The sequence below is a fragment of the Gracilinanus agilis genome, chromosome 2 (assembly GCF_016433145.1).
Source record: "Gracilinanus agilis isolate LMUSP501 chromosome 2, AgileGrace, whole genome shotgun sequence".
NCBI lineage: Eukaryota > Metazoa > Chordata > Mammalia > Didelphimorphia > Didelphidae > Gracilinanus > Gracilinanus agilis.
This window is the reverse complement of record NC_058131.1, coordinates 265,462,547-265,476,303: the sequence shown is the minus strand read 5'-3', so window position 1 is coordinate 265,476,303 and position 13,757 is coordinate 265,462,547. Positions and strand designations below refer to the sequence as shown.

At 41.7% G+C, this 13,757-nt stretch overlaps 1 protein-coding gene across 1 annotated transcript in view; it reads left to right on the top strand.

Annotated features, from left to right (window-relative positions):
- Positions 1-13,757, top strand: part of KCNQ2 (potassium voltage-gated channel subfamily Q member 2) — a 219,983-nt gene that overhangs the window by 102,017 nt on the left and 104,209 nt on the right. Inside the window, exons 6-9 of the mRNA XM_044659649.1 lie at positions 1,121-1,231; positions 3,421-3,516; positions 7,401-7,495; positions 9,638-9,667. Of these exons, the coding sequence (XP_044515584.1) occupies positions 1,121-1,231; positions 3,421-3,516; positions 7,401-7,495; positions 9,638-9,667 (332 nt within the window). The remainder of the gene's footprint in view (positions 1-1,120; positions 1,232-3,420; positions 3,517-7,400; positions 7,496-9,637; positions 9,668-13,757) is intronic.

Genomic DNA, 13,757 nt, shown 5'->3' with positions numbered 1-13,757 from the left:
TGTGTGTGTGTGTGTGTGTGTGTGTGTGTGTGTGTGTGTGTGTGAATTCAAGTTGTATCCTACAATGACTGAAAAATTCAAGATATCTAAGTAATGTGAGCTGCTTTTGGTAATCAGGAAGGTTGATGCTTTTAATAAGACCCTGTTTGGGTGATGGTGGTTTTTTTATATGTGAAATAAGGGCAGAATTTTGTGCTGCTGAGAAATTCTTTTTTTTCTGTTTTATTTTTAAAAAATCTGAACTTAACAAGCACTAAGTAAAACTAGCATTTCTATATATAATGTAGACTAGGAGAGGATTGTAGATAAAACTGCAAATTCTCTGGTATGTAGATCTTACTTTTCTTCTTAAGCATATATAATAAATTCAATATATAACTTTCAAAGCTGTCCAACTTTTTTGTGATTCCTTCTGGTATTTTTTTGGGGGGGAAAGGAACAAGCATTTATATAGCAACTATTCTATACCCCTTACTGTGCTAAGTGCTTTATAAATATTCTCTCATTTAACAACAACTTGTGAGGTAGGTGGTATTATAATTTTCATTTTGTATTTGAGGAAACTGAGACAAACAGAGGTTAAGTGACTTGCTCAGGGTCACAGAGTTAGTATAAGGGTCTAAGGCTGAATTTTAACTCCAGTCTTCTTGACTACTGATCCAGTGCTCTATAAATGTCCTTTCATGGGAAAAAACCCCAACAAAAACTTTAGAGCAGAGCTTTATCCAACCTTGAGGGAGGAGGGACCCTTGTTTCCCTTCCCATTTATGGAAAAAAGAAAAAAGAAAATATTTGTTATACGTATGCATTATTAAGCAAAACCAATACCATCAATGTCCAAAAATGTGTGTTTCATTATGCTTTTTGAGTTCATTGCCTTTCTGTCAAGAGGGCTAGCTTATTTAATCAAAAATCTTTTAGAAATCTTGGCTGGCCAAAGTTATTTATTTTATGTTGTTGTTATTGTATATATTGTTCTCTGATTTCTGTTTGCTTCACTTTGTTTCAGTTCATACAAGTCATATCTACTGAGAAAATTTTCCTACTTTTAATTTGTTGCTATGTTTAGCAAACAGTCCTAGAAAAAACCAGTTTGACTGCCTGATGTTTGTTGTTCCAGATTACATTGACTACCATCGGATATGGTGATAAGTATCCCCAAACCTGGAATGGGAGACTGTTGGCTGCTACTTTCACCCTCATTGGAGTCTCCTTCTTTGCTCTTCCTGCTGTAAGTCACACCTTTGCAAAAAGGGTCATGCACATTGAACTTATCACATAGGAAGAGTCTTTATAAGAAATAAGTAGGCATGCCCATCTCCATCATTGCTTTACAGTGATTCCCAAAGTGGGCGCCACCGCCCCCTGGTGGGTGCTGCAGTGATCCAGGGAAGCGGTGATGGCCACAAGTACATTTATCTTTCCTAATAATTGCTGTTAAAATTTAAAAAATTAATTTCCAGGGGGCTAAGTAATATTTTTTTTCTGGAAAGGGGATGGTAGGCCAAAAAAAGTTTGGGAACCACTGCTTTACACCTTTGTGCTGATTGCTTGGGGGACCTATTTTCCAGACTGTAGGAAATATAACCAGGAAGTTGTAGTACTTAGTAGAGTGAAGCTTGGGTGATAGTGATTTATACTCCCATCAGCCACATTTCCCATAATCCTAATGAGATGCAGAGCCACCCCTCAGATGTACACCTGAGCAATTACCTGTACTGCAGTTAGTTTTACAAATTATCTTCATTGGAGTAGAAGAGAGGAGGTGCATTCATTACTTAGAATCAAATAATCCATTTAGGAGAGGATGCCTCTATTACAATTCTTTTCTGATGCCTGCCATGATCATAAAGAAGCCTTGGATTCTTAAAGGTTATTCCAGCAATTGCTAGTTAGCTACGGGAGTGGGGAGGAAGAAGGGGAGGGAAAGAGCATGTATCATGTAACCATGGAAAAATATTCTAAATAAAATAACTACATAAATAAAAATGTTAAAGAAGGTTATTACAGCAGAAACCAAGTCCCTGAAGGTCCTACCAAGCTACAAAGGAAAAGCTTTGAGTATGGATCTGATTATAGACAATGGGTCTGTAGTTAAGGGTCAGTCCAGCTAAGGTTGCAATGACTGAATTTAGTAGATAGGACACAGGACTAAGAGCCAGAAGGACCAGGACTCAAATTAAAATTCCTCCACAGACACTAGCTATGTGACCCTGGACAAGTCACTTAACTTCTCTGTGACTCAGTGTCCTTATCTGTAAAATGGGGAGATTGAATTTGGTGATCTGTAATTCTTGTCCTAGCTTTAAGTCTATGATCTTACAAAGATTGTCATAAATATACCAGGTAGGGAATGTTCTCTGCTTTGGTGGAGGCAAGACCAATCTTGATGAAATTAAGAATCCTTCAAGATTTTTTTTTGGTCACCAAACCACATTTCAGCTCCCATCTAACCAGGTTCTTTGTGGAGGTTAGTGAGTGAAGACTATTTTTTTCTTTTTGGTTGGTACTTGAGATTTCATCAGTGTGGGGGAATTCAGTGGTATAGACCAATAAGTAGTCTATAATTTAGATCCTTAAAGAATTGACTGAGAATACTAGGAAGCTAAGTAATTTGTTGTCATACAGATAGCATGTATTCATGGAAGTATTCGAACTTTGGTCTTTATGACTAAGCCAGTGATGGTCAAACTACGGCCTGTGGGCCAGATGCAGCCCCCTGAAATGTTCTATCCAGCTTCGGGACATTATTCCTAATCTGATGAATACAATGAGTAGGATACAATACAATGAAACTTCAAAAGAGTTGCCTTAGAAACAGAATGACAGATGAACATTCCCTTTCCTTTGGCCCCCTCTAAAAAGTTTGCCCATCACTGCTCTACACCTAGTCTCTATCCACTGACTCATGTTGACTTTTGAATGGGGATGTAGAGAACTGAAAAGTTAGACTGAACTTCTGAGTTAAAGACCCTAAATTGTCAGAATTTTAAAGGCCTTTGATTGACAATATTAATTTTGCACCATCCTTTTATTTAGTAATTCCCCATTGTTTTAGAAATTCTCCCCTCCTGTCTTTTGCTGTCCTTTTACAAAATATACTAATAATTAGCTTTAATATTTCAGAGATGATAAAGTGGATTGCCATGCTATTTCCAAATAGTTTGGAAATAGTATTTTTTTTACATTTTGTCCTAAGAAGCAGGAGGTGTCATTTTTGGACGTATACAAATAAATTATTATATCAAAGAGTTCTACTGAAAGGGATGAAGGTGGACAGTTGGAGCATTTTGGAGACAGTCTAGGATGCTAGTTGGGCTACAAAGGGAATAAAAGGCAGATGGGAAACCCAGGCATAGAACTGGAATTTTGAGAGCACTCCCCTAACTTATCACATTATGGCAAATCTCTGAATTTCAGGGAATTTTAGGTTCAGGGTTCGCCCTGAAGGTCCAAGAACAACATCGTCAGAAGCACTTTGAGAAGAGAAGGAATCCTGCAGCTGGCCTGATCCAGGTAATGCCAGGGTCCCTCTGAAATGCAGACTGGGTGCTTGGCCTGATCCCTATGAAACTACAGAAGTAGATGAATGAAAGTGAATGAAAGGAGCAAAGAAATGTGAGCTCTTTCAATTGTCTGGGAGTCGGAAGCCTTAGAATGGGGTCCTTCTGGTAGTAGCATAGCAGATGGGTAGTGTAGCATCTCGAGTGCTGGACTTGGAGTTAGGAAGACTTTAATTTGAATCTTACCTCAGACACTTCTTTACTAGTTAGGTGATCCTGGACAAATCGTTTTGTTTCCTCAGCTTTGGTTTCTTCATCTATAAAATGAGGATTACCGAACCTAGCTTAGAAAGGTGTTGTAAGGATTAGATGAGATAACATATGGAAAGCACTTTGTAAGCACAAAACCACTATCTAAATGCTCAATCTGTAATTTCATCAATGGAGGGAAGTTCCTGGTGAATAAATTCCTTATACCAATGTGGGTTAACACTTTTTTGGAAATTTAGAGGCATTGAGGGTAAGCGACTTGCCCAGGATGGCATGGCCAATCTATTTCAGAGATGGGTCATAAAGCCATTTCTTCTTGACTCCAGGGCTAGTTTGCTATCCATTTCCAAACACTATTTCTCATGGTATTATTAAATATTATTAGATTAAATATAATATTTAAAATATATACTTCATACATCATGAATATATTATATGCTTAATACATAGTATAAATCATAATAACTAACATTTTAAGGTTTGTAAAGTACCAAACATTTATATTATTTCACATAGTCTCCACAAACAACCTCACAAGGCAGGTACTATTATTATCCCCATTTTATAAATGAGTTAACTAGAATAAACTGAGAGAGATTAAATGACTTGTTATGCAACTAATACGTGTGTCTAATGTGAGATTTGAATGCATCTTCCTGTTTCCAAAGTTCTCTACCCACTGTAAAATGTGTTTATTTTTTGAATCAACTCATGCACTTTCAAAAGAGAGACACAGGTTTCATGGACCAGAGTTTTGCTCTGAGCTCCCCTAGATGGAAGAGACTTACCCCATTAGTGGAAATGGGAATTAGGTGCCTTAACCTGACAAAGAAAATGCATCCAAATGCTGTGGTACTTTGAAGTGAAATCAATATTCCCAAGTTTAGAAAGAGTCCATTGAATTATGTTGCTTTCATCTGGGTTTGAGCCTGCTCCCTAGAGAGAGAAAATGGAAGCATGTCATAGTACACATAGCTTTGTGCTCTTAAACACTTTTCAAGTTGTTTTCTTCCTCCGTGGAAGGTAAGCCAAGGCCTCTCAGTTAACTATCGACTCTCGTTGTTCTCCTTTAAACATGGCCCTACTATGAAGAACACGTTTAAGGTAGTCATTCAGTCTCTTCTTAATGCCATAGGAACTGGTGTAGTTTCTCTAGTGCCCTGAGGCTAGCAGGAATCTAGACCTGTCTGGGAAGAGGTTAAAAGTTCCCAGAGGCCCCCAATTCAGGGTCAGGGATTACTTTTTGGTAGAAATAGGTAGGGAAAGGAAAAACCCATTATAAACATTTCAAATAAAGGTAGGAGAGTATATGCTTTCTCATTTCTCATCCCTTTCCCATGTAGGGGTTTAGTGTTGTTTTGACATAACTCAAGGTGGGAATAGATTGGACTGGGGGTCTGGGGATGGGAGACCGATGGTATTTTGAGGGAGTGTGTGGAAGGTGCTAGACAGCGTAGGGGAATTGGAGCTGCCTTAAAATAAATGTATAAAAATCATTTCATGATTCCCGGCAGATGCCTTAAGTTGATCTGTGAAAACTCAGGCAGATTTAATCACTGCACGGTGCAAACAGAATCATCAAGTGGGTTGTGTTTTGCTTGACTTCGTTTTGAACAAATGAGATGAAGTTTCTATAGAAATTTCGCTGAGATCAGGGGTATTGGTAATGTAGACAGATGTCTACCCATAAGGAATCCTGGCAGCTAGAAATGGAAAGGTAGGCACATTATACTTACTACCTTTATTCAGAATGTTTTCTCTTTTTCCTATAGCAATAGCTGTCAAAGATAGGACAAAATGAAGGAGAGTTTAAGTGGTCCCTTATTTTTTCCAAACAATTTTTTGTTTGGTGGTTTCTCAAATGAGTGAATTACATTGAATCAACTGCTGAGTCCTATCCTAGGCTCTGGTGTGGGAAGTCTAGAGATGAAGGTGAGAAATGGTCTTTGCCCTTGAAAAATTCATAGTCTAATTGGAGGAATAGAACTTCTTTACACAAAATGGAGAATGGCATAAGGCCCAGTATAACCAGGGGCCAAAATTTGGCACATAATCTGAGTGTTAAGTGTAGTCTGGAATGGAATGGACTGCTATGGGCTGGAAGAGCCAAGGCAGTCTCCTTGGAGAAGGTGGGATTTGAGGTGATCTTTGAATGGTAAGTGGGATTCAGATAGGGAGAGAAATGAAGTGAAAGACAGAGAGCATGCTAGGTATGAGTAGGGGGGAAAACTGGGCACTAGCCATTAATTCCAATGAATTTATCAGGAAGCTGCTCTCCAGCCCTTTGACATCTTAGAAAGAGACAGGAACACAGTACTTTCCAGTCTTCTTGCATCTTGAATTCCCTTTCCCCCTTAGCTCAATGGACTCTTCCATAGTGTGACACTAGTCTGATTGCTATTGCTTGAATAAATTACTCCATCGCCATAGTCTGGGCATTTTTAATGTCTGTCTCCCAGGCACTGAATACTTTCCTACTTCTTCACTGCCACCTGGTTTCTTTAGTTTCTTTCAGGTCTCTGCTAAAATCCTGCATTCTACAGAGAACCTTTCCTATTCCCTCTTCATTCTAGTGTCTTCCTTCTGTGATTATCTCTGATTTATCCTAGATCTGTGTATATAATTATTTGCATCCTCAACTCCATTAGACTATGAGCTCCTTGAGAGAAGGGACTATCTGTGGCCATTCTTTGCATTCCCAGAACTTTGTATAGTTCTGGCACATAGTAGGTGCTTATTAACTGAGTATTGGTTTGGAATATATTCTCATTTTATTTGCGAAGATTCTTGTGAGGGAGATTATTCAGGCTAATATACTACTTAAATCTATAAATTATGAGATTAAACTATTATTATATCCATTTTAGAGGTGAGGAACCTGGGACCTTTCTCTTAGTTACATAGCTAATAAGAAGGCTGGACAATAATAAGCATTTATTAAGCATCTCCTCTGGGCCAGACAGTGTCCCAGACACTGGGAATAACAAGAATAATAAATAATAAAATAAAAAGGCAAAGTCAATCAAGAAGCTCAAATGTTAATGGGAGAGAATGTTTAAACAACTAAGAACATAAATACAAAACATAGAAAGTATAAAGGAGAGGTCATCTTAGAGAGGAATGGGGGAGAATGGGGAAGAAACAAGGAAAAGTTCTTGGAGAAGGCAGAATTTCATATGAGTTTTGAAGGAAGACAGGTGGTGAAAGGGAGAGCATTTTCTGGACATAGAAGATAGTGAAAAGGTATCATTTGGAGAATGTTACTGAGAAAGAAGGTCATTGTTGCAGGATCACAAAGTATGAGGGCATATTAATCAATAGGTGCTAGAGATGGGATTTGAACATGCATCTTTTCCAATTCGAGAACCAACCTTCTTTCCATTATTCCATGTTGCCACTCTTTAAGGAGAGCTAGATAGAATCCCTAGTTGGGCCATTAACTGTGTGACATTGGGCAAGTCCAATCAGTTCTCTCACATTCTGCTTGTCTGTAAAATGAAGGAATTGGACTCATTATTTTCCAAGGGCTCTTCTAATTGTCACATTCTCTCATTTACAACCTATCAGTGATCTTTGATGTTTGGCCTCTGACCATACTTTCTCTGTGTTCCATTCTCTTGGTCACAGTCTGCATGGAGATTCTACGCCACCAACCTCTCTCGGACAGATCTCCACTCGACCTGGCAGTATTATGAACGCACTGTCACCGTTCCCATGTACAGGTACCACCATTGAATTCTGTCCTTGTTTCCCTTCTTCCACAGGGAGCAAAAGTCCTGAGAGGCTTTTCACCCCCAGGTGATTGGGGCTAGAATTCTTAGACAGCCTTTCTTGTGATGTTGCATTGTTTTCCAATTCGTCCTTAGCTCCGTTATTTTGTTTTGGTTTTTATTTTAATTTTCATTAAAAAGTGCATATGTTGAAGATTCTCCGTGTAAGTTCCATGGTATTAATTTTGTTCTTTGCTTATATTGTCGCAGTTGTTTTCACCTTTATTTCTCTGCCCCCGTTTTCTTTTGTTGTTGTTTTCTTCACTGTTAGTTGCATTGTGTTGTGGGCTGCTTTGGCAGCTTGAGAAGAAAGATCCCCCTCTCTCCCCAGAGAGCTGCCCTGGAATGGAGGTAATGTTCCTCAGCCTAGTCCGTGTTGGTGCTGAATTGTGTTCTCTGCCACATGTGTGAACTGTCCACTCTGGACCTTTTGCCTCTTGACCTTTTATCCCTCCCCCATCAAGGAGGGTCTGTCTTTACCAAGTGTGAGGTTGTGGTGGTGGGAGGACTTCTAGAGAGATGGGCTGGATTTAGAAACATATTTCTTCCTTTTCTTAAAATTCCATCTCCTGGAGAGAGGGAGACCGCTAGGGTGTCTGGGGAAAGCTCCTTTGACTACTACATATAGGGATCAATGAAACCATCTGGTGTCTTGGGTTTGAGCCCATATGTGCTTGGAGTCTGAAATCTTCTCAAAAGGAATTTTGAACCAGGATGGGCCCATGGCCAACATTCTGAAATGGAAAACGTGGACTCAGACAGACAGACAGACAGACAGACAGACAGACAGACACTACGTCCCCTCCAGAAGAGGATTGTTCAGAATAGAAAGTAGAGGAAAAAAAGCTAAAAAAATTAATAATACCTCTGAATTTTAAATTGTTGGACATAACAATACCAGCTGGCCACCTAGTTGAATTTCCTGGAAATTTACCAGAAATTATATCTCTCTTCTATTCTGGCCCCATTTTATAACTGGACTAGATAGCAATATTAGTCTTGAAGTGGTCATTGTTTCTTTGTGCGGGGCCTTGAGGGTAACCTTGAAGAATCAGAACAGCAATTTTTGGTACCCACCATTCATCCTTCTGTCCCTAGGCTGGCTTGGAGCACTGCTCCATTTTGACTGGCTGCTGGTACAGGTACATAAATATAATTTCTTTGCACCGAAACCCCAAACAACTGGTGAGTAAGTAGTTTAAAATAATCCAATGTGTTCCTTGGATTAGCAAGAACTTCTCAAACATTCTGCTGTATTCCTTGGGCCCATTTCTGTGGCTTCTCACTGCTAGTTGAGCCCCTAAACAGGAAGTGTACAAGTTTTTGTGGAGATCCCCTTCCTTTAGAGATGGGTGATAAGGTTCCTAGAAGCTCAGTTTTTTCAAGGTATGGGTGTGGAGGAAAAGGGTGAAAGAAAGAGAAGTGTATATTAAAAGCAATGCCCACACCTCTTTTGACTTTTTTTCTCCCATGGGGGTTAGGAGAGCAGTTTCTAATATCATCTAGAGTATAGCTCTTCTTTCATTGGGGAACACAAACCCATCACACACAAGAACCATGGGCCCTTTGGGCTGCAGTTTACTACCTCCAGTTGTATAGGTGCCTATGTTTACCCCATGGACTAATTTTCTTTGTTCTGTTCTTTCCCCCCTTCCCATTTCCCTAATTTTCTTCTTATTATTCCATTTTCTTTCTTTCCTTCTTTCTCCTCCTTCTTTTCTCTTGCCTCATCTTTCTTCCCCCTCCCTTCCTCTTTCCCTCCTTTCCTTCTTTCCTCCCTCCTTTCATTCCTTTGTTCCTTCCTTCATTCCTTCCTTCCTCCCTTTCTCCCTTCCTTCCTCCCTCCCTCCCTCTTTCCCTCCTCTCTCTCTCTCTCTCTCTCTCTCTCTCTCTCTCTCTCTCTCTCTCTCTCTCTCTCTCTCTCTCTCTCTCTCTCTCCCTCCCTCTCTCTCNATTTCTCTCTCTCTCTCTCTCTCTCTCTCTCTCTCTCTCTCTCTCTCTCTCTCTCTCTCTCTCTCTCTCTCTCTCTCTCTCTCTCCTCTTCTCTTCTCTTCTCTTTGTCTGTCTCTTTTGGTGTGAAAACACTTGAAAAAGCTCGCAAACACAAACTTACGGGGCCTCCAGGTATGAAGTGCATGTGAATCTGAAAGCTGTGTGTGGTGTTATTTCTTGTTCTTCGTTTGGGACTATAAGAAGTTAAAGCTTTTGAAAACTACCCCCAAAACAAACCGCTGCAAAAAGGAGAGAGAGCCAATCCCCCACTAACAGCCTGCAGAGCTAATTCCATGCAGCTTCATAAAACCCTCCTTGTAGTTTGGCACAAATGTTGGGAGAATTCATGGCGGAGGGAAGGAAAAGGGGGATAATTGTAGTTTGCTCAGCCTCCATGGTAACAGCCACAGATCATATACACCCTAGGCTGAATGTGCAAAAGCACCTTCTCTTCCACACTCTTCACATTCTTTCTGCTACTTCCTGAACCATTGCTTACTCTCCTTCAAGTTATATTCCTGTTTCTTAACCTTTCTATGCTTCTCCTTAATATTCTCCTCCTCCTTAGTCCACCCTCTTCCATTGTTCTCTTTATTCTCCCTCCTCCTGAAGTCTATTCCAATCCTTTTTTCCTACCTCCCTTTCTCAGTTCCTCATTGTTTTGGTAGCTGGCTGCCCCCTTCTCTTGGTTGTAGACTGCTCCATGGACCAGAGGCCAATTCCCTAGGACTCCTGCTCTAAAATACGAAGAAAGTTATAGGGGTCATCTTTCCTCCAAAGCTGAACTTCTGTGGTAAATACTGGAGACATAAAGCTAAAATATTCTCCCATCCCTTCCTCCTCTAGAAATGCAGATCAGCACTGGGCTTCTGGATAGCCTGCTGGTGTGGGAGGTGGGAATTGGGTTTATACCCGGCCATATCTCTGTGCAGAGGGAATTCCATGCCCTGATGTACAAAGTTCTCCGTGTGCCCAGGAGGATTGGTGGTGCACATATAGAAGGCTCCCTGGAAGTCAGGCCTCATTGTGCCAGGCCTGGTAAGTTAGAAATACAATGTCTAAAATAGCAAATGTTTTATTACATTGTAAGGCCACATCCTAAGGGGAGCATAGGCTAAAGGAGCCCTAATCAGAAAATGGATACTTGTTCTTGCCTTAACAACCTGGGACTTGAGGCTCCAGAGCCTTTTTATAGAGGTGGAAAAGCTAGGGAAGAGAGATTCACGTTTCTTCTTCCAGAAGGGAGCTGGTGTCATTTTAGCCTTCCAGGGTCTATAGTTCTCTTGACCAGGAAGGTGGGATCCATATTAGGTCCTGGTCACAGGTCTAACCTAAATCACTGACTTTAGCTACTGGCAAAGCCACGGTCACTACAGGAATGAAATAAAAATCATATGTGATGGGAAATTCTATTGGAGAAACATCAAGTTGTCTCACAACAGCCCAGCTCCCTTTCACAAAATTAAAAGTAAAGCTCAATATGAACCAGACTGGTCAGGACAGACTTACAGATGGAATTCTCCAGCCCTAGATCTGGGCAGGGTTACGTGTACCTCCTACCTCTCTTCTGCTGACCAAAGCCAAGCTCTGGTCCCCGGCTCGTAAGTCTCCCAGAAAGCTCCGGTGCTGGCGTGGTGTCTGTGTGCTATCTCTAAAACGTGAGAACAGCAGCCCTCCTCGATGCCCCAGATGTGTGCTCTGGGTAACTTGGGAGACCTAGTTGGCCTTGTCAAATGGAGTTAGTTGCCCTACTGCCCACTGGACCTTCACCCCTCTGTGAACAATGACCATTTTCTTTTTGGGAATGATGCCCCCAGTTCTCTGCCCCTGCCCTCTCCTCCCTCCCCAGCTCCCTGAACTTCTTATTGCTTTTTCATCCACCATAAGACACGATCCATTTAGGAAGCACTCAGGACTCCCCTGGCCAGTGATGGTACGTGTGTGCGTGCGTGTGTGTGCGTGCGTGTGTGTGCAGGTGTGTGTGTGTTCGCATGTGTCGCACATGCTATTGCCTCTCCTCCCTTGATCCTTCTGTTTTGTGATGGTGTTTGTTGTATCTGTGTCTCAGGCATGACTTTCCTTGACCTTGGCTCTGAGGTGCTTATGTATTGTGTTTTCTAACCCAGTGTGTGTGTGGTGTGTGTGTGTGTGTATGCGTGTGCCTGTGTGCGTGTGCTGGGTTAGGGATTGGGGACTGACTTGTCTCTTGCTCCTTTTTCCATCTGTGGTGAATGCTTAACGTTGGTGTTGGGTCACTGGGGAGGAGCGGGGATTGGAGAAGTTGGAGAGAGCAGCCCATGGGTCGGAGCCTGTATAATGAAGAGACAGGGAAGGATGAAACAGCCTTGGACCCGAGCCACGCATGAGCTGTACCTCTAACTGCCCTAGCCAGGCCCTCCTGCTTAGCTCCCCTCCCCGAGCTGCAAGGAAGGGTGCCTTTCGGGGAAGAGAGAGAGAAAGCCCAGCTAGCATGGGGGGGGGCAGGCATGGGAGCACCAGAGACTTGGCAGTCCTCAGTCTAGGAAGAGACCAAGCTTGAAATAAAAGCAAGGTAAGTGGCTGCTGGCATAGACCACTTGGCTCCCTGGTCTGTGTCTAGGAGGGCACGTTCAGGGTGAACTTCTTGGAGACCTTCCTAGGAAGAGCCTTGCCTTACAGCCTGCTCAGGTCACACAGGAGAGGAGATGGAATCAGGGTCCCAAAGCCTATTATGGAGCCTGAGTTGTCACCATTGCTCTCATGATGTTCATGAAATTATGCTCATGAGCTGGGTGGCTCAGTGGATGGAGAGCCAGACCTAGAGATGGGAGGTCCTAGGTTCAAATGTGACCTCAGACACTTCCTAGCAGTGTGACCCTGGGCAAGTCACTTAACCCCATTGCCTAGCCCTTACCACTCTTCTGCCTTGGAGCCAATACACAGTATTGACTCCAAGATGGAAGGTAAGGGCTTAAAAAAAAATCATGCTCATAAGCCTATAACCAGTTTGCATGATCCTCCGGCTTCAAGGGAAGGTGTCTGAGAAATCTAGGACAGGATTGGACCTTTTCAGTCTGAAGGGCAGAATGGTATAGTGGAAAAAATGCAGGCTTCAAAGTCTAGGTTCCCAGGTTCAAATCCTAACTCTGCCCCTTGCTACCCATGGGCCAGTCATTTTGGCTCCTTGGGCCTCAATTTCCTCATTTATAAAATGTGGGTAGTTGGGTGGGATGATGTGAAGGTCTTTTTTATCCTAACTATATGACCCAAAACTTCTGAGGGTTAATATATGTTTTTTTCTTTTTGGGGGTAGGAAGTCAAACTTTTGGCAACCCCCTACTTTGCAACTAATGTTGGCAACCTAATGTCTGGACATTAGGTAGAGTACTGGACTTGGAGTCAGAAGCCCGAGTTCAAATTCTGACTCAGACATTTATTTCCTGTGTGACCCTCTCTAAACCTCAGTTTTTTGCTCTGTAAAATGAGGATAATAATAGTACCTCTCTCACAGGGTTGTTGTAAGAATCAAATGAAGTCACATATATAAAATGGACCTTAATGAAGTGCTATATATATGCTAGCTGTTATCATTATCAATGCAAAAATAAAATAAAAGAGCAGCTGTTCGTGAAAAGAGGTCCTTGGAGAAGGGGGTAGCTTCTTCAAACAAATCACCAAGTGATTCCAATTCGAATCACTCTCTGGGAAGGTAGAACTGTTGTCACTTCTGTCCTAAAATGGAAACCAGCAATAAAATAGGAGGAAGGACAGACAATAGAATATTTAATTCTTATGTGTTGCTCCTAGTCCCTAGGGTTCACTGTCTTCTTCTACATCTTCAGTGGGGCTGGCAAGTTTCCAAAGAAAGAGACCTTTTTTACGGCACCTCTGGCCTTCCTTTCTCTGCCTTTGGGATCTTCCCTCTCAGTAGCCAATTTTTTCAAGACACTCATGTCATCTCTAGTATCCTAGACCAACAGAAGCATCCAAGTTTAGACTGATCCACTACCACCTAAGAAAGAGAAGAGTTGTCTTTGACTCTTGTGTCTCTCTAGGCTTCTTAATCTATCAACCATCCTCATTTACAATGTTGATAGCATCTATGCCCTATTCTTTGCATTTTTGCCCCTACTGCTACCCTAATTGAGGCCTTTTGCCCTTCATACCTGGACTATTCCAACAGCCTCCCAAATATACTTTCAATCTTTCCTCCTCCTGCCTAAACCATAGAAACAGAGTCTGA